Source organism: Tarenaya hassleriana, unplaced genomic scaffold, assembly GCF_000463585.1.
Source record: "Tarenaya hassleriana unplaced genomic scaffold, ASM46358v1 Cleome26, whole genome shotgun sequence".
Taxonomy (NCBI): Eukaryota; Viridiplantae; Streptophyta; class Magnoliopsida; order Brassicales; family Cleomaceae; genus Tarenaya; species Tarenaya hassleriana.
The window spans coordinates 660,625-681,519 of NW_010965869.1; the positions used below are offsets into that span (position 1 = coordinate 660,625).

At 35.5% G+C, this 20,895-nt stretch overlaps 3 protein-coding genes across 3 annotated transcripts; 2 read left to right on the forward strand and 1 right to left on the reverse strand.

Annotated features, from left to right (window-relative positions):
• The first annotated feature begins 515 nt into the window (after positions 1-515).
• On the forward strand, positions 516-1,395 carry LOC104816764. Its single transcript, XM_010545709.1, has one exon. It carries the CDS (start codon positions 734-736, stop codon positions 1,232-1,234), a length of 501 nt encoding a protein of 166 aa, XP_010544011.1. The 5' UTR covers positions 516-733; the 3' UTR covers positions 1,235-1,395.
• Positions 1,396-2,314: 919 nt separating this feature from the next.
• On the reverse strand, positions 2,315-16,041 carry LOC104816765 (calcium-transporting ATPase 3, endoplasmic reticulum-type). Its single transcript, XM_010545711.1, has 34 exons — positions 15,825-16,041; positions 15,595-15,645; positions 15,409-15,442; positions 14,794-14,811; positions 14,246-14,382; positions 13,644-13,718; positions 13,359-13,404; positions 13,012-13,071; positions 12,833-12,913; positions 12,373-12,458; positions 11,994-12,095; positions 11,681-11,734; positions 11,266-11,367; positions 10,572-10,630; positions 9,971-10,115; positions 9,309-9,416; positions 8,992-9,144; positions 8,690-8,794; positions 8,033-8,229; positions 7,260-7,371; positions 6,999-7,097; positions 6,760-6,905; positions 6,528-6,585; positions 6,246-6,338; positions 5,665-5,715; positions 5,046-5,177; positions 4,790-4,891; positions 4,473-4,527; positions 4,209-4,294; positions 3,903-4,051; positions 3,484-3,589; positions 3,338-3,391; positions 2,922-2,967; positions 2,315-2,589 (listed from the first exon to the last, which is right to left on the reverse strand). Exons 1-34 carry the CDS (start codon positions 15,855-15,857, stop codon positions 2,519-2,521), a joined length of 3,006 nt encoding a protein of 1,001 aa, XP_010544013.1. The 5' UTR covers positions 15,858-16,041; the 3' UTR covers positions 2,315-2,518.
• Positions 16,042-18,299: 2,258 nt separating this feature from the next.
• On the forward strand, positions 18,300-20,534 carry LOC104816766 (RNA-binding protein 1). Its single transcript, XM_010545712.1, has 3 exons — positions 18,300-18,391; positions 18,686-19,019; positions 19,351-20,534. The coding sequence occupies exons 2-3, from the start codon at positions 18,798-18,800 to the stop codon at positions 20,266-20,268; spliced, it is 1,140 nt and encodes a 379-aa protein (XP_010544014.1). The 5' UTR covers positions 18,300-18,391; positions 18,686-18,797; the 3' UTR covers positions 20,269-20,534.
• Positions 20,535-20,895: the final 361 nt, after the last annotated feature.

Below are 20,895 nucleotides of genomic sequence, written 5' to 3' on the forward strand. Positions count from 1 at the left end.
TTTTCTAAAAATCATATATATATGTGACATATGCATGATTTTTAGAAAAAAAAATACATATACCACATATGCATATAAAACATATATGTATTATATATATGTGTGTATATATATAAATATGTTTATATATGTGTATATATATATATCATTTCATTATATATGTATGTGTATAATTTTTAAAATTTTATTTTTATTTTTATTATTTTATTTTTATTTTGCATTAATTAATATTATTAAATATTAGGGATTGATGATGTGGCAGATGACTAGGATGCCATGTCAGCATTAAATAATATATTTTTTCGTTCAGGGTTTTATTTGCCAATTTTTAAAAGTACAATGTTTTTTTGGATCAAAAAAAAGTACAGGGTTTAAATTGCGACGAGAGAAAAGTATAGAGTTTTAAATGGAATTATCCCTTTATTTTTGGATAAAAGAGGCGGCGTGTGTACTTATCTAACATATATATCTTTTGTGCTCGAGTCAAACATCTACTTCGGTTCTCATTTCTTGAAACCAATTTTCACTTCTTACACATACATATATACATGCATACATACATAGATATAATTATATTTATGTACATTAATATTGAAAAAGAATTGATAATGTATTTAATATCAACATCTTCTATAAACCCTTAAAGCACAAACTCCATAATCCCAAACCCAAAGCCACCATCTCACCCAAAAAAAAAAAGATCAAGACAACACAAGAAAAAAAATACAGGAGGATGAGGAACAAGGGACAAAACCATAGCAGCAACAAGTTCCTGAGACTCATCTCCATACCCATAAAAGCTCTCACCAAAGCCCGTGATCTCTACGTCCGAAGCATCACCGGCTGCGCCGCCAAAACCCACTACTCCTCCGCCGTTTTCGTCTCCTCCGCCGCATTGCCCAGAAGCCGGAGCTCCTCCTCCGCCGTCTCCTGGGGATCATTTTCCGGCGAAGAAGACGGTGCCGACGATTACAGAGAGCTCGTCAGGGCAGCCTCGGTGAGGAGCTTCGGACACAAGAACGAGATTGAGATGTTCCTGCGGGAAAAGCAGAGGAGCCGAGTGGCGGCGGCGGCGGCAGCGAGAGGAGGGTTGCCGAAGAGCAGCAGCGTGGGGATGACGAGGATCGATGAGGAAGAAGATGAAGGAGAAGGTTCTTTCAGTCATAAGGTTTCTGATAGAATCTTGTATCCCAGAAGCAGATCCTATGCTGTTTCAGGCAAAGCAAATTTCTAATTCCTTTTTTTTAATCTTTATTTTCTAGTTTTACTTAGGGATAATGTAAAAAAAAAATGATGAAGTTCAAGTCATTTGAAAAATCTACTTTTGAATTGGTAGGTAAAGAATATGGTTGATTCAAATTTTTATATAATAATAGAACTTATATATTATTGCTACTTTTTTTTGCATATTTTTTTATGTTTCTAATTTTTATGTTATAGTATCTGAAAATCTCTTAGGAACGACATTTTCAAAACATTTTATTCATAAAACAATGTGAAATAAATTGGATTGATGAAATATTCCAATATATGCAGCTAATGGAAAAACATGTTTTTTTGGGGCAAAATGCATGTTTTTTTTAATTAAAAATAAAAATTTATCAAAACTAAGTAAACTCGGCCTTTGTGTTTGTTATTTTCATTCAATTAGGATTTCTTTTGTTGCAAAATTTGTAAGGAAAATTTCATTACTATTGTGAAGATTATTTACAGTTGTCGAGTCATATTAGAACCGAAGTTAGACCATTTGCTCATTGGAAGATTTATAGTAATTCTTTTTTTTAATCAAAATAATGTAATTCTATATATTATTATTTTTCATTATTAGAATCATGTAAATCGTGTAAATACACATATATTTCGTTGTTTTTTTTTTTATGGCTGTGACTTATGTTTCAATCATTTTGTTCACGTTACAATTAAATTATATATATATATATATAGATTACAAAGCATGGTTAGTATTCGTCTTCGTGATTCTTGGACTAGTACTATAACTTGAGGGAGGTGGCTGCCCAAAATCAATTAAGGTTATTGTATATACAAATATTTTAAAATAAAATATTTTTATAAATTGGTACTGTTTCATAAATCCATGCTCTATAATTATAAAAATAATTATTATATTTATAAAAAATATGAAAGTACCTTTTAATCTTTATAAAATTACAAAATTGCCAATAATTCTATTTTAAAATAATAAAATTATGAAGGTACTCTTATATTTATTAAAAAAAAAATACAAAAGTACCTTAATCTTTTTTTTTTTCCAAACTAACTTAGACACCCGAAACCTCTGTAAAACCCAAAGACATCCGGAACTTGAATAATTCATTTAATTAACTTTTTTTAAGGCATGATGCAAGAACTTGGTGAAGCAATACTGCAAAGTTAAACAGTTTGGTATGTAAACTCTTTTGGTACAAAAAAAAAAGAAGAAAGATCTGTGGGTGTATTGTTGGATCCTCAAAACTCTTTTTATAAGGTTTCATCTGTTTGGTGTTTTGTCTGGAAATTCCTACTGATCACGTTGGTCCTTGGGGAGTAGATCACTCCTCCTCATTCTGAACCTCGACCTTATGCCTACACCTACAAAAGGGGAAAAAACAGAGGACCAGTCATTTCTTTGTCGGAATATACCAGATAGCGATAACCGGAATATTGGAATCGGGTTTCCTGAGCTGTACACATCGGTACCAAGGAGACAGGAATAGCAAAACTCTCCTAAAGATGATTTCACACCAGAAGAAAATCAATCCCTTGCGTCAATTTACGAGGTGCAGCAATATCGCAAAGGCTTTACGAGCAGAGGATAGTGACAAGAAAGGTTGGGAATTCTACTAGTCATCGGCATTATTTTTAGCTCATTTGACACGGGCTCGTGAATCGGTTAAAAGGGCAGAGAGAGAGAGTAAACATACCATTGTTTCTGGAGAGGAACTTCAGGAACTCATCAATAAGGATAACCTACAGTAGGCACAGAAGAAACAAAAAGAGTAGCAAATAGTTAAGTTTCCAACATGGCCTATATAATACATATAGAGATGGGAAGCCATGAAAATTCTGATTCATATCTGAAAGATCTCCCTATTATAAGGGTTTGTTTAATTTTTGTACAGATTTGCATCAATCAGACAACTTCATCAATGTATATCCTACTTTCACCGCCTTGAGCACTGGCAAAGTTTTTCAATACTTTCTGCAATATTTTGGCTTTTCAACTCGGGGTTTACAACTAGAAACGACCTAAAAAAGCCGATGCTAAAAGCTCCACTTTAAGGGCTCCCCGGGAAATTTTGAAAACTAAAACCTAGCAGATTAATATGGAGATGCTTACCGGAAATGAAAGGTACAGGACTGTGGTCCACTCAGTCCAGGACAAAGGAGTGACCTGTGAAGCACAAACAAATGAGATCGGGATTCTTAAAAAGAAGAAAAAGATATCCAGTTAATACGGCGGGGTTGTGGAAAAGATTAGCTTACAGAGAATAGAACTGCCAAAGGATGAACATATAGTATTAGCACATGCAGAACCATCGTCAGGATTATTGAACCCACAAGCCATAAATTACTCCACGGAGTTATAACACTGAAATCACACACCACCAATCTAGGTTAGACCTAAACTCTACTACAAACAAGCGTAGATATAGAAATATGACAAAGACTCCACTTTTACAGACTGAGAAAGGTGAATAATCACACAGCCAACAATCCACAATCATATCAAACAGATGTAACATTCTACATAATGGCATACCAAACAGTACTTAAAATTTCAAGGAGTTAGACTCTAAATTCGAGTGTTTCTAAAACGCTCTAGCGTATCATAACAGAAATAAGGTCAACAGAGAGATTTTTGTTACGAATTTCCATAAAGGAGAGCAAGGAGGTATACTTACAAGAGAGATTGGTTTTCGCTGAGATTATTTAGAGCATTGAACATCTCTACAACGACAAGTACAGTCATCGCCACAGTAGATGGGTGCCGATCTTCAAATACGCTACAGGGATAAGTTGTCTCCCTCATAGCACAAGTTTCAAAGTTCATCTGAAAAGGATCATCATGTTGCACTGAAACTTCTGGTATGATATTGCAAAGAACTACGAGGAAAATCAACTCTTGAAAATTTGACAAAGTCAGCAAAAACCAGGTGAAAAAAAATGTACCGATACAAGCCAATTAATGACTGCCTGCAGAATCTCACCAGTTCATTGTAAGTCAGTTTAGGGCCACTATCAGAGTAAATAAACCACCATACAAAGCCAGCAACCGTTGCAAGACCCACATACACTGCAATGGAAATCAAACCAACTTACATTTCCTTCCCCTGGAGTGATGCAGGAAGGCACAGAATTGCCATTAAAAAAACTATCAAGGTTCCGGAATCGTAGCTTTTGAAAACTTAATTCTTTCTGTGATGTACATGATAGAATCAAATTAATTTTACAGTTCACCCTGTTGCATTTACCTCCGATAACCAAATATCGGAAGAATAACCACCCAGTGACCACCGCTTCACCAACCTGGAATCAGGGCAATCAGACATGAGAATTGAAGGCCAGGTTAAGACTAAGAAAGAAAATGCCACACAATGGAGTGGACATCCAAATAAAAGCTTTCACAAGTAAAATGATAAATTTTCACACATTTTTTGCATCACTAGAAACCTTGAAACTTAGGTGAGGCTGAAGAGAAAATTAGTCATTATGTGAACATGTCAACATTACTTCGAGATATAGTCAAAACTCCACAAATTGTAACTATCTGGAAAACTGAATCCCCTACCTTCCGGGGTTTCGCCTTCATTACATCAGAATCTTGTTTATTAAAACCAATTGCAGTGGCAGGCAATCCATCAGTCACCAAATTTACCCAAAGAAGCTGAACCTGCGATTGTTTTCCAGGGTAAAACAACAGTAAATTCGGACAACCCTATCAAGAGGAAACACTTAAGGTAAAATTTGAGGACAAAAATCACTTAAGAAAGAAACCTGATTGAATTCTAAGAATAAAGTTACTGAATTAAATAAAGCAAACTCACAGGAGCAAGGGTATCAGGAATTCCCAGAACAGCTGCTACAAATATACAAACTACTTCACCAATATTTGAAGAGATCATGTATCTAATGAATTGCTTCGTGTTATTATAGATAGCCCTTCCTTCCGCAACAGCCTGTCAAGAAAAGAAAATGTTCAAGAACTACTCAAAATTCACAGGTGGCCAAGATACACTATTGTTATAGAATGTAAATGATTAGTGAAGATATATTTAAGTAAAGATCCCATGCCTCTCATGTCAACTAGAATAACATATTAGCGGTATATTAGCTTCGCATAATCTCAGAGGTCAGACAAATGTCTACATACATATGCATGTACATATATAACGGAAATTCATTTGATATAACTAAGTCATCTATTTAACATATGTGATTACCTAGTTCTTTAATGTTTGAAACCAACTATAAACGATCTACACGCTCAAATTATATATTGATATTTTTAGTACTTTTTTTTTTAAAACAAACATAAACTAAAAGGATTCAAACAATTTTCTTTTGGGTACAAGTAACAATTTTAAACACCACACAACAATTAAAATCATAAAACTGCGCACAAGATATGTCAAAAACTAAGAAGAAATGCAAGAAATCACATACCGCAACAATTGAAGCAAAATTGTCATCAGCCAAAACCATATCTGATGCACTCTGAAACCCAAAACAACGAAAGAAAAGAAATAGGTTGGCTCCGAATAAAGAGATATAGAAAAAAAAAAGTTGATGATGCTATGGGAGTTTACACAAGTGTTTGGGAACATCCATTCAATGTTAACATATCACAGGCTAGCAACTTGAGCATGTAAGACAACAGACGCAAGAATAAATCACGTAAGAGTAGTTCAGTTAATCAGCTAGCTGAGATAAATTGCAATTTATAGCAGTGAAATCTGATTTCAAAATTGAATAAGTCTCATCTCTCATCACAAAGACTTTCAAGAGAGGAAGAAATGTCACTTCCTTTCTTTTGCTATCACTTACAACATTGGGAGGAATAAGGGATTTTACTCTGGATCCCCATCTCACTGGACTACCATGTCCAAGTGAGAGAAAGAGTCATATAAATAAAGGGTCATGAAGACGATAAGGCATGACCCCACCATGGCACAGAGTTTTTCAATAAGACAACAAAATTCCAGTGATAGAGAATGCTCACTGGAAGAACCACTAGTAAGTGATACCTTTGCTACAGCTGTTCCAGAACCCATGGCAATCCCAATGTCAGCTTTTTTCAACGCAGGAGCATCGTTGACACCGTCACCAGTCATTGCCACCTAGGAGAGCAATGGTAAAAGAGTTGAATGCTTAAAAGTAAAAGCATTCCAGACAAGAATTTCAAAACAAAGCTTTATATGCACCATGTGCATGAACATGCACCCGAAACTTGAACGAAAAAAGTGCAATTCATAAAAAGCTGTATCCGAAAGGCAGAAAAAGAGCAGCTGAATCACAACAGGAGTTACCACTTCATTTTGGTTCCGCAATGCTTCTACGAGCATCCTTTTGTGAGAAGGTTCAACCCTGCACAGAAAGGGGAAAAAACAGAAATTTTTGGCTTTAAAAAACATTGTATACCTAGGATTTTGGGGAAGGAAAAGAAATATGCATGGGAATTATAAATTATTCAGGAACTTATTCTGATTGTTACAGTTACAAAAGGCCACAAGTTAGTAAAGAGGTACTGCAATAAAACACCTGGCAAAGATCGACATCCGTTGCAATGCTAGAGTTTGCTGCAAAGCTGGAAGTTGTTCAAATTCAGAAGCAGTGTAGGAGAGACCAGAAAAGTCAGCGAGGTGATCGAAAGCTCCTATCTTCCGACAGAGTGATTCTGCTGTGGACTGAAATTTCAAGCAAGTCATAGTAAGCACCAAGAAGATTGAAATAATCAAGAAAAGGCGTATAAGGCATGCCTGCATATTTTCTTTTAGTACCTTGTTGTCTCCTGTAACAACTATAACACGTATTCCAGCAGTCATACATGCAAGCATAGCGTCTCTTACTTCTTCCCTAGGTGGATCAAGCATTCCAACCTAGACACAGAAAGACGAGATAACAGTCCAATAAGAAACATGATCCCAATAAAGTTGAACAGGTAAAGGTTTCAGTAACTGGTCTGAGAGAGTGATGGAGATTAATAATTAGAAATATCGGAAAAATGATCTAAATACAATTTATTTGAAAGAAAGGCGTACCAACCCAATAAATGTCAGGTCTTTCTCATCATCAGCAGAAATAATTTGTTGGCCACGGGGCATGGGTTTCATTGCCAATGCTAAACATCTCAATGTTTCATTTTCTGCAAAGCTGATACGGAGCTCAGAATGGCTAGATAATGGAACAAGCTATTCAAAGTTGAAACCTTCAAAGCAGCATTGCCGCATTTAGAGTAAACTATTCAATGAAAGTAGGATGCCACAAATCAACTTCACTGAGATGCAGAACACGACAAACAACAATCAGTTTATCCAACCAAGCCAGACATTTACTTAAGAGGCCAAAACGATATACACTTTGAGTCTTGATGTCGAGAATTATTTTTCTTTTCAGACCATGTATATGTGTAAAAAGTACAAGTAAACAACCACCAAAACATAAGCCCAAACTTGGATTAATATCAGAAAATTGAAAGTTAAGTATTCCCATTATGACTAGAGAAGATTTGAAAGATGATCATCATTATTAGTAGTCAGAATTTCCTTTTACCGACTACAGTTCAAAATAATCCATTAACATACTCCTCCATTGCTTGAGATCGACCATCTAACAGGGAAAGCACAAAATCAAACAATTTGGGATTTCCGGAAAGGTAATTGCTTTACATAGTTCAAGAAGATTGAACCAAAGGCAATGTACAACCATGTGAACAGAATGCATACCAGAGGAAAGACACTGCAAGCACCATGACGTCGAACAGAACTTAAAAAAAAATTATATTCAATATTCATCAAACAATTCGAGGCCAAACCTATGGAACCTGGACTCCAACTCTGCACGGGCAGCAACAGTTACAGGAACAACAGAACCATCATTGTTGCAGAGAAGTTTGGTGCACCTAGCAATTATACTTTCTGGGGCACCCTTTGAAAACATCACATCCATTTGCTTATGGCTGCAAAGGATGCTCATCATTTTGCGATCACGAGTAAACTCCAAAACATAAGCCTGTCAATGATTGATTACAAAACGAATAAAATCATTCGTCACTCCATAAAAATACTACAAATCATTTATAAAAAAACTAATGTTTTGAGGTCAGTATACAATTCTAATGATGCTAATGCTCTTAAACCTAATCGTTCCCTAAAGAAGCAACATTTCAAGATCTAGCAAGGAAATTATAAGCTTCTTCCCAGAGCTCATCATGGAAAAAAACCTAGAGATACATAGGCTACTACATTCTTGAATTAATTGGACAGTATTTGTATATTTTATTGTTCACAGACAATTGCAGAACAATCAGCAGCGATGATGAATCAAGTTTATGAATAAATGATGAAAGGGCAAAGGAGTTTCGTTGAATTATATAGGCCCATCATTCACGCTATTATCTCTCTCTCTCCCAGAAATATATGTAAAAAGTCAGAAAACAAAGCCAAAACGTTAGATTCCACAAAATTTGAACCTTCTTAAACTGATTTTCCCAATAATGGTTGCAGTATGATGCACGCTCATGCTTGCTCAACATGTTTAGAGCAGAAGGCATTGAATCAAAACCTGGAAGGCCAACCTGGAAAGCAAGCAACGTTGTAGTAAACTGCCCTTTCAAGTAGAATTCTAAACAGAGGTTGTCCAAATTAGACTAGTACTCATTGAAAAGTGTACATCCAACTTGGAATTAGAAAAGAAAACATGGTCAATATTTACTCTGATTACCCTCGTGGTGGAAGGCATAATGTGAAAGAATAATTCCATAAATACACTAACCTTTTCTGTAAAAACTCGAAGAGCAACTTCTGTTGATTCCCCGATTTTTTCATACAAATCTTTGTCTGGATTGTATTGCAGGATGGACTCATTACAGAGTGCTGAACACATTGCTAGATGATGAAGGCAAGGTGACTGAGCGGGAAAGTCCAGCTGCAAACCAAAAGAAAAATCTTGTCCTGAAAATTGTGAGAGTTATAGCAGGTTGCACGATTGACGATAACAACAATTCTGTGAGCACGTTCTAACTCCACCCTTGTATCAGCACCATGAGCGAATAATGGCTTACATGTGAAGTACAGGACAGAAATTGTTACCTGCATCCCATTGCTGTCAAAGATGGTACCTTCTGGGGCATATGTCGTCCCACTCACACTGTATTCACTAATCATAGGACCATACTCTGCAGATTGGACTACACATATCTGAAATACAAGAAATGAGGGAAATATAAATATTTGAAAGTAGTTACATAACAAAAAGAAACGATAAGAAAAAGAATAAGACAATTCAAATATGACATTTAAGACAATAAACCGAGTCTACACAGATCTAGCAGTAAATTCTTAGCTGCTCCTAATCCCTTAACAAAAAATTAACATTCCTCACACTTGCAAACATATATCACAAGATCTATGAGAAAAATGTTAACCATTCCTAAGCAAACACATCTACTAAAATTAACTACTTGTACACGTAAACACAACTTGTCCATGCACATGTAGACGTTAATTATGGGGGATTTCGATCAATCTTTGTTAAAGTCAGTTACAAACAGATTGAAAATGGCAATCCATAATTTTTGTATCATAGTTTAAATGGGATTTATATTTATTCAGCAGCAAATTTCCAAACAAATAGAGCTTCACGAGCCAAAAATAAGATCCTCAATAGTCAAGAAAATAGTGCAACTTGCAAAATGCATGAGGTCATGGTAATATGATTTATAATCATCAAGCATTAAGTTTAGAATAACAACCCTTGACACGGACATCATATTGGTTGTTAGAGTTCCAGTCTTGTCACTGCAAATTACTGTGGTGCAACCAAGAGTCTCAACAGATGGCAATGATCGTACAATGGCATTCAACCGAGCCATTCTCTTTGTTCCAAGGGCCAAACACCTAGATAGTAAAAGCACCAAAACAATTTTAAGGCACAATACAATAACCAAGAGTAACCTCCAATGTAAAAGATGACTAGATGCAAAACCATTAGCCTTTATAAACACATCGATCTAAATGTGAATGAACCTAAACTAATTCAACAGCATTAATAATCAAGAAACAAATGCCTGCCATTCACAAAATTTTACCCTATACATGTTTGTCCCTCCCAAACTTTCATTAACATTACAAACTATCTTTAGTCCAACATATGTCCTCAACACAACAATTATTATACAAGGTAAGGCCATTCATCTTCTTCCTATATCTTCACTAACAGGGAGCTGATTGAGAAACTAATTGCTACTTAACCTAATACTAAAGAACATGTTTCCATCAGTCTTTCCAGGCGTCAGCTGACTCAAAATGGAGGATGCCAGAACCAGAAAATCATATGAAATAGTGAATACTTACGTTGTAACAACAGCAGGAAGACCTTCTGGAATTGCTGCTACTGCAAGCGCAACTGCAATCTGGATAAAAAGGAACAAAGAAAGAAACCTATCAACAAATTGCGTACTATTGGTGTGTTCAAATGGCAGCACAACAAAATGAATGGTTGAATAGTGACAGATTCAGATAACGAGCTTCCAGATTGATATCACCCAGATAGGAAAAAATATCTAGCGAATACGACAAATTTATTGAGATATTGCAGCGCCCTGATTGCAGGGTGACAGTTTTTCCTGCAAATCAGTAGCTCCATCTAACAGTTCATAGAGTAACACGTTTGGCATCTAACTATACACTTAAACTATTATTCAATAAGCTCAAACAACCATGCTTAGCATCCATCTTTGGCTCTGTCAAAAGAGTAGTGGATAATGAAATTTAACAATACACTCTCATTTCAGGACGTGAATTTATTTGATGGCTCTTTCTACTTAAATATTGAAAGCTTGTATGTTAATGACTTGATAGTTCAATTGCCCTTCTTTTCATATCCCTGTGTTTATTTTCAGGGATGACAGAGGCAAGAAACATCTATGTGTTCCCAAGACTTCATTGCAGAAGTGTAACTAGTTTCAAATCACATAATCTCTAAACACAAAATGAGGGAGATATTATGAATTCAAGATAGCTATAACATGATATTAAAATACATCACCTTAAAATAGTGAATTGCGCCTTGTAAGAATCCCCCATGAGAAGGGTCGCCAAAATGGCCAATGTTGACAACCCACACAAGTACACAAATTCCAGCAATAACCTACCAAAACAGCATGGGTTAATACATTGTGGGAAAACATGAAGAAATGTCTTGAAACCCAAGAAATATAAATTAAATATACTAAAATCTCTGAAGTATATCAGTCTGTTTTGCCAGTCATAGTTAATAACGGATCCATTTAAGAGAGACCACACGTGCTCAGACAACTAGCGGATGCCAATAAATGAGAAAATTGAGATTGAAGGAAAAAAAACAAACTCCATCCTATTCAAGATACCTAATAAAGTCTTATAATCGGAGCATCTCCTCTATATGAAAATTTTTCAAAATTTCAGAAAGTCATTCATGTCACCTTAGCCAAGAAGCTGCCAAACTCATCCAGCTTTTTTTTCAATGGTGTTGCCTCCTGCAACAAAAACATTTTTTAGAAGTAATAAAATATGGACTCCTATATCGTAACATGCTTCAAAACAGATTAAAAAAACCCTCCACAGTCAACATGGTATAGCTATAATATGCGCAGGAAACAAGTATACCAAACCCCTTAACATCATCCGAAAGGTGAAAAATAATAAGCTAATCAGTTGAAACGAATTTGATACAATCAATAAAAAGTTAGTGGTGCACCTGCAGGCAGCAGACAAAAAAGAATAAAGATAGCTTACATCGTCTGTTTGCAACATAGAATCTTGTATGCTACCCATAGCAGTGTTTGCACCAACACCGACAACAACAGCCCTTGCCCTACCGGCAACGACATCAGTTCCCTGACAAGATAGATTATACACAACATAACTATTCAAGGACAATTGGCACAAGAAATAGGGAGTGGAAAAAGGTCGAACAGTCTAAATTCCAGCAAACATAGACATAGACAAATAGAAAAACAAAATAAGCTAATACACACTGAACTTGTAACCATGAATGAACTCAAGATTAATAAAATGAAAAGCATTTGTATATGGCCCTAAGAGGCAGTAAAGGCAATAGCCGCAATACATGTAATTAAGACCATAAAGTGCTGCTAAGAATTAGTCTTCCTACCGAAAATAAAATATTAGTCTTGTCTTGGTAGACAGCATTTGTTGTTACAGGACAGTCAATATCTTTCTCCACTGAACAGCTTTCACCTGCAATTCTCCGACAAAATTTTCCCCAAATTAGGGTATGAATGCAGTGGACCTGAATCAGGCAAACCTCCGATTCCATACAAGATGACATAAGAGTCAAAATCATCATTAAGACAATTTCTACAAAAGCTGCTGGGATAACTGAACTCAAAGCTAAGAACATCATTGTGAATTTGTGAATATCAGAACTTCCTCTACAAATTGCTGTGAATAATGTCTTCACAATAAGTTACTACAAAAATCCAAAAGCCAGATTCCAGTTGTTTGAAATAGAACGGTTAACAAGACATTGAACATACAGCTAATCATCAAAATGACATCTTGAATTCTTGCAGCTACAAAAGCTAAAATTATAAAGGAAACAGATGAAACACCTGTTAGAATTGCTTGATCAACGCATAACTCATTGCTCAACATCTCAATCATCCTCAGGTCAGCCGGAATCTTACAGCCCACTGTTTAGCATAAGAGAAACAAGGAAAAACGACCTTTCAGAATTTAGCAAAAGTCTAAGAAAACCACTAACTTTGGGTTTGGTGAGATAAAAACATACCATTAACTTCCACAATGTCACCTGGCACCAGTTCTGTTGCAGGTAATATTGAGAAGCAACCTGCATTCGTATTCCACATGGAACGCAGTGACCATAAACAAAACTTACAGATATTCCAAGACATTCTGAAGTCTGATGAATAAGACAATACGAAAAGGCATGCAAAGGCCGTCCAAAAATTAAACCTCTCTAGGCATAAGTGTCTTTTTAGAAGCACAAGGCATTAGAAGTGTTTGCCTCACTAAACACAAAATACAACACCTAGAGGAGGTGCCAACAGAATTATGTCAAATTATTTGATTGCTTTAGATTATAGCACATTCTAAGACTATTTTTCTTTGCAGTACCATTCCGGAGGACTGTAGCTATATTTGCTTGGTAAGCACGTAGCTCCTACAACAAAAAAACAGGAGAACATAGATAAAAAGCTAATGTTACAACCAGTAAAGAAGTAGAAGGAATGAAAATTGAGCACATTAGGGTCGGCCAAAACTCCAAACCCCACCACCTGATGAGGAGGAAGAATTTGATCTACCCCCCTCCACCCAAAAAAAAAATTGTAAAACAAAAAAAAATGTTGTAATGTCATCTTAACCTATGTAGTCGCAAAACATTAACTGTACAGGCACTACCTCGAGAGCTTTCTCAGCATTTGTCTCTGTGATCACCCCGACTGCAGCATTTGCAGCCAGAATAAGTAGAATTACCTGTTGATATCATATTATATGGAAACAATAATGTTAGTACCAAATAACATCTTCACGTGTGTAATTCTTTCCCTGATGATAGCACCTAATGCAGTGATATTGTACCCACGCTAGATACCTCAATCGATAAACTTTGACTCTAAGAGACAAAATATTATTATGATCCTTCCTTCACATGAATCGGCGAGTTGCAAGAAAATGACTAATTAAATATCAACCAACTTGTCATCAAAATCACATAACCACATGAAAACCTATAAATACAGAATTCCTTAGCCACAGAAAAAAACTTTTGGCCTTCATATAGATCATAAGCAGACTCTGGGTCCTAGTTTAAGAAAATAAAAGAAAGTATAAAGTAGATCACAGACAAGAAAATAAATACATAAAATGTTTTAGGTTTTACCAAATAGAATAAGCCACTAGCCAACAACAAAACAAAAAGTACATACTACATACAACTTAAATGAACAACTAATCGCTACGATAACGTAAAAATGAATAGCAAAAAGGATACTGGGACTTACAAAAGGCTCAAGAAATGCCGTTAAACCAGTCTCTCCATTAACCAACGCCAATACAAAAGAAACAATCGCAGCTGCGATCAATATCTTAACGAGCAAATCATCAAATTGTTTCAAAACCAGCTTCCAGAATGAAGTTCCTGCATCCAGTTAACATGAGAAAAAAAAATCAAGTATGCGCTAAAAAGCTAAATCCTCATCTTTGATGACATCTCCACAAAAGGCTAGATTCCTACGTCTAAAGAGCCATGAGGAAGGTATGACTCAATCCATTAAGACATCAGAGACAGTGACAAATGAGCTATGAACACATAGAATGTTTACAATGGTAAAGGTCTATCGTACATGAACAAGTCAAATGAAAAACAAAAAGAGCCAACACTCTATTTGATGAATCATCTCCACATTAGATTCTCATAACCATTGAGGTGGTCTCAAACCATACTGGGAATCTCAGAATAACAAAAAGGTTAACACTTTTTCCAGGAATTCCCGAGAAAACATTATTAAACAGAAAAAACCATTATCAGAGAGAGGAGTGACAAACTTACTTTTCTCTTCAGGCAGTACTGCAAATCAGGAGAGGAACATGCAGACAAAAGAACAAAGAAGATCAGAACTAAACAAGATCAAATAAATCATAATATAATTATACCAATTATCAAACAAAAAAGGGTATGCTTTCCCAAATTAAAGCAGGAAAAGATATTCGAAACTGAAAGGATTTCAACTTTCCTTACGATCCTAGGTCCAATTTTTTACTTAAGGAGATAGCACACCTATAATTAATATTGGAATGGCGGACAGAGTGAAGCTTTAGAAGCAAAAGCAGCAGCAATTCTGCTGTTTCTTGAAATAGATACTTATAAACGATGTTATAATTTCCAGCATGTACCCTGAACCCTAGAATGCACAACTAATCCACGTTCAATGCATTAATCCAAGGACTAGACACAATAAAACATCCGATTCTCAATCTTGCATTCACATCACGACATAACATCATTGCTACCCGCACAAAATCCCTGAGTCCTAGGTTGATCCATTATATAAGAACACCAAAACCCAGAAATGCGTTACAGATCTGAAACAGTAAGAAAGATACAGAGACTGCCACAACTACGAACCGTAACAATAAACGAAAGTGGCACGGAAGTAACACATACCATTTTTGCCAAAAAGCCTAGAATGCTGAATAACCTACAAATCACAAAGACAGGAACAAACTCATTTCAAATTAAAAGCTACGAGAACATAATCAAACTAAACAATGGCTACGAGATGTTCAAATTCCAATCTTCGGGTCAAACAACTGAAATCTAAGATCAGTTCAGGTGCCGACAAACTCATACCTGAGAATCAGAAAGGCCCTTTGTCGGGTCTACCCCAAAGAAATCAAGCACCTGTCCAAATGACAGAAACACCATCAAAACCAAACAGAGATCGCGAAGACAACAAATTCACTTCAACCACACTGAAAGCAGTTCGACGAACGCCAAACTACCCTTCGTTAATCGGATACCAACGACATCAAAGCGAAGCAAACAACAAACAGAAAATCAAGAAGTGAAATGCAAATAACCTCGGTGACAGATCTGGCGTATGCATCTTCCATAATCAAGAAAATAGGGTTTTGAACCAGCCGTTGGATCGCGACAAAGGGAGCTAAAATCTACAGCCGATGCGAACTCGTAACGCCAGTTTCCATGGAGAGAGAGACTCACTGAGAAGAGAAAAACGGTCCGATTCCGATCTATGGGAAAGTCACACAGGTCAAGACCCTCTAGTATTTCATTATTGTTGTTAGCTCGATATGTAAATCTATATATATATATTAAAATAGTTGGTGTATTTATATGAAAGCGAAATAATTAATATATTTATTTAAAATATTCAAATAATTTTATGAGTTTTTCTCTATATAATTTCATTATTTATTAGTATTTTAATTTGAATTGTATATAAACTATCTTGGTAAATCATGAATCAATATATGATTTATTCAGCATATCCATCGTAATTAGATTAAAGATTTACAGTGAAAAAGCTATATTCCGTAATATATTATAATATATAGATTTTCTAAATATTTTATAAATCAATTCTAACATGGTTAATATGATAAAATAAAATTGAGCAGTAAATAATCTTACATAACCGCAATAAATATAACCATAATGAATATGTTACTGTATATTTTATAAAAAAAACGAAATAATCGTATAGATAATCAAATCTACTCTGATTGAATGATCATTTTCAAAACATTAGACAGTTTTTTCGCATAAAAAATGGCGACAATGGGTTTGTAATCAAAGTCTACCTTAGATTTTCTATTTTAAAATTTTTTTCTTTATTTTTTAATATAATTACCAGTTATATATATATAGGCAAAATACTGTCCTTTTACAAAAACCACTTCTACGCACCGTTCTCCAAATATGATTTTGTCATCAAAATAATTGTATGATCACATTGGTCACAATATTAAATTTTTGATAATTTTATCAAATAATTAGTATGATATGTTAGGTGTGACCGTGATCACTTGGTGTAATCACCATAAATTTAACGTTATGACCAATATGTCCATCATGTAACTATATAATTATTCTGGTCACAAGGTCATAGCTGGATGAGGGTATATGTAGAAGTAGTTTTAGCAAAAGTAGATTATTTTAGATAATGGTCCTTTGGTTTTTATATATACGTTATATGTGTAGATTCAATTTCTACGTATGTATTAACATTAACAATATAAAATATATTTTACAATAAAAACTAATGAATTAGAAAAAAAATTTATGTAAGTTCCGATATCAAACTAATTTTGAAACATTTATTGCTGAGAGTTATGAGAAGACCACGGTAACCAATTTGATGTTTTGATACATAAGATTTCTTTTTATAAATTTACTATGATGTTGAGATTTTAAGACAAGTATTTTTATATATAGTTTTATTGATTTTATATGGGTTCAAATTAACTAAAAAGTAAGTTATTTGACATGTATATTTACTACACTGTGACATTTCGAGGTAGGATAAGGATTTCAAGGTAGGATAAGGGTGAAAAGTGATCATGGATGCAGTTGATATGGATAAATAGTGGTTCTCCGAATACCGCTAAGTTAGAGGAGTATATGAATAAATCGAATACACCAAAATGAAAAGGATCCGAGAGGTATATAGGTATGAGATTATATAGTCAATGATAACTTAAAAGAATTGATTGAATAGTTCATATCACCAAATATATTTACCTTTTCGTTTGTCTAAAACTCCAAAATTAAATGTTTGTTTTGAAGTAGTTTTTGAATGGATGATATCCTGAAAAATATTTTTCGTGATGGGTACGAGTGAAAAAAAATAGGTTAAAAAATCTCACGTTACAAAGATATTTTCGTCATTCCGTAATGACTGTTACATAAATGGCCTCAACAAAAAATAAATAATTCTTTTTATAATCCCAAATAAATATCTATAAATTAAATATTTTTTTTATTAATAAGTGTCTTGCAAACCATAACAAAACAATGTAGTTATGAGAAAACCAAAGAAGAAAAAACAAAAGAATCAACAAAATCAAAATATACGGCATCAAATGTATCGACATCCAGAAATGTCATAAACACCCCTTTTAATTTGTAAGATTTAAAAGAGAAAAAAATTAAAAGAATATAAATAGCACAAATAAAAAGAGACAATTATGATAATATGATCGAAAGTATGTTAATTTTTACATTTTATTTAAAAGTTTGGAAAAAAATATTAAAGTAATATTTTTTTATAAAATATCATACTATAGTTATAGAATATGGATATGTTTATCTGTGTATATTAGAAATTTGGGAATATTTATAGCTTTTTTTAAAATAAAATCTAGAATGAAAAACTGTATTGTAGAATGAAAAACTGTATCATGTATGAAACAGACATCGTTTGGGCCGACAAAAAGAAACATATGTTTGGGCCTTGAGCCCATTATTTCTGTTAAGCCCATAATTCATTTGACATATATGATATTAAAATCGCTCTTCTTTTTTCGCTGAGCAAAATAAATTTATGATTTTTCATCGGATTCGAAGTTACCTCACTTCGAGCTCCAGTCAAATCGATCTACTGTTCTCTTGTCTCTCTCCATCTCTGGTAAACTTTCCTTTTCCGCCATGAAATTCCGTGCTTTTCTAGGGTTTTTCTCCCTGCTCTACAGTTTCGAAATTAGGGCTTTCGTTGGGTTCTCTCAATTTCCCATTTCGCTTCTTACATCCTAGGGTTTCGTACCGAATTTAGGGTTTGGGTCTCTCCCCGTTTCAAGAATTTCAAGATTTAGGGTTTTGATAATGTTACTGTTTGATTATAAGGGCTGCACTTTTTCAGATTTGGGGTTTGTTGTTAATTTCGACCCTCTGATTTTTCCTTCGTTGTTCTTGGTGAAACTAGGGCTACTACATTGGTATTTCAAAGAATAGGGGATTCTAAGGCTGGTTGGAGCTGTTAGGGTTTGGCTAAATAGAGGATTTGAGAAGAATCTTGCGTTTGGGATTTTTGAAGAATGGAGTGTGACCAGTACAAGCTGTTCGTGGGGGGCATATCTCGGGAGACTAGTGAAGAAGCCCTGAGACAGCATTTCAGTAGATATGGAGATGTGTTGGGTGTAGCAGTTGCCAGAGCGAAAGTCACTGGAACTCCGAGGTGCTTTGGGTTTGTCTGTTTCTCCAATGCCTTTGCTGTCGATAGAGCGCTTCGAGACACCCATTTTATTATGGGTCGAGCTGTGAGTTCATACACTTTTCGTTACTCTTATGTTTATATTGTGTCTTATATGGGTTGGAGAATCTAGGAAATTAAATGAATCATCAAAATCTTAGGTGTGTTTGCTTTTTGGTTGCTAAGTTTTGGGCTTTCGATTACTTGAATTGAGAGGGTAGGGATCCGGTTGAGATATAAGATGGCCTCAATAATGTCTCTTAAGATTTGAGAAGATTAATAGGCATTACAAGTATGGAAATATGAAAATCTCTCATTAACATTTTGGCAGACGCGTATACTCTTAGTTTACTTGTCTTCCCCATTGATTGATGTTTCGGTTCTTTCATCTTTGTCAGGTGGATGTGAAAAAGGCAGTTCCTAGACATGAACACCATAAACTCCAACAGCAGCACCGACAACAATATGGGAATCAGCTGCAGCAGAATAGTGGTATGCATGAAGTGTCAAGCAATGTTGTATACAGAACCAAAAAGGTCTTTGTTGGGGGCTTATCGTCTAGCATAACTGAAGAAGAGTTCAGGAATTACTTTGAGAGGTTTGGCCGGATAACTGATGTAGTTGTAATGCATGATAGCATTACAAACAGGCCTAGGGGTTTCGGGTTTGTTACTTATGAATCAGAGGACTCAGTTGAAAATGTTATGCAGAACAATTTCCATGAATTGAGTAACAAACGCGTGGAGGTGAAACGGGCAATACCAAAAGAGGGTATCCAGACCAATAATGGCGGTTATAACCCGAGTTCTGATGTAGGAAGCATGCCTAAATTTAGCAGCTTTCAGCTGACAGCACTTGCTCCCGAGAGACTTGCATACGGGATGATCATACCTTATGTTGCTTCTCCTACGGTTGGTTATCATAATCTTCAAGGATTTCATCACTACCCTGTAGATATGTATGGATATGGGTATCCCTTCATTGCACATGGAGCTAATTTCCAGTGGAACAACCCGATAATGCCTACACCCGGGTTTTTCTGTCCTCCTCCCAGCGATGGTCCTGGTTATCTCCCGTACCTGAACGGATTTAGCCATCCGGGTATGAATTCTACCGGGTACAATGCAGTAGCTCTGCCTGCACCTGATGGTGGCATTGAACAGGTGAGTGCAGGTATGACAACACCTCGATTAGAAGGTTTGAAACTAGAGGCCGGCAGTAATCAAGCCCATGACACAGTCAACGAGGGAGGATCTGCCGAACAGCACCAGATAGGTAGCGCCGAGAAGCCCTTACACATCGATACGTACAGATGACAGTTTCGGAAATGGTATTAGGCTCAGGTTGGTTGGTAACATATGACTTAGTTTTCTCATTAGGTTCATTTGCTAACTAAGGAAGTGTTTCGGTGCTTCTCTGGTACATGTGCTAGTTGCATCTGATGCTATATCTGCTACTTCCCTTTGTGTATTATGTCAGGCATTGGATTCTAACCCCATTGTAATATACCAAATTGCATTCTTTGGACCTCTCTCTCTTTCTCTCTCTCTCTATTCATTAGTGTGTTTCTGTGGTGATTTGAGATGTTTGTCCCTTTTAGTTGCAGCCTTTGTTCAAAGTGCCTGAATTCATTTCTAGCTAGTTACTGAAACGAGTTTTGACTCAGTATCACACGTGGCTTCATCATAATATGAAATATTTAAGGGTTTTTTTAATCATTTTTAAAATGTGAACGTAGAAACAGAGTCCATCATCACTAAGAAAGGTCCCATCCGCACGCCCCCACGCGCGTGGTCGCTTTCTCTCTTCACAAAGCAACATTACTCTCTTTATTAAGTTCGATTAACTGCGTTTTTTTTGCAACCGGATATCTTGTACTGAAATCCAAACTAATCTCAGAATCAGGAACAAACCAATCATCATATGATTGGAATGACGCTCTT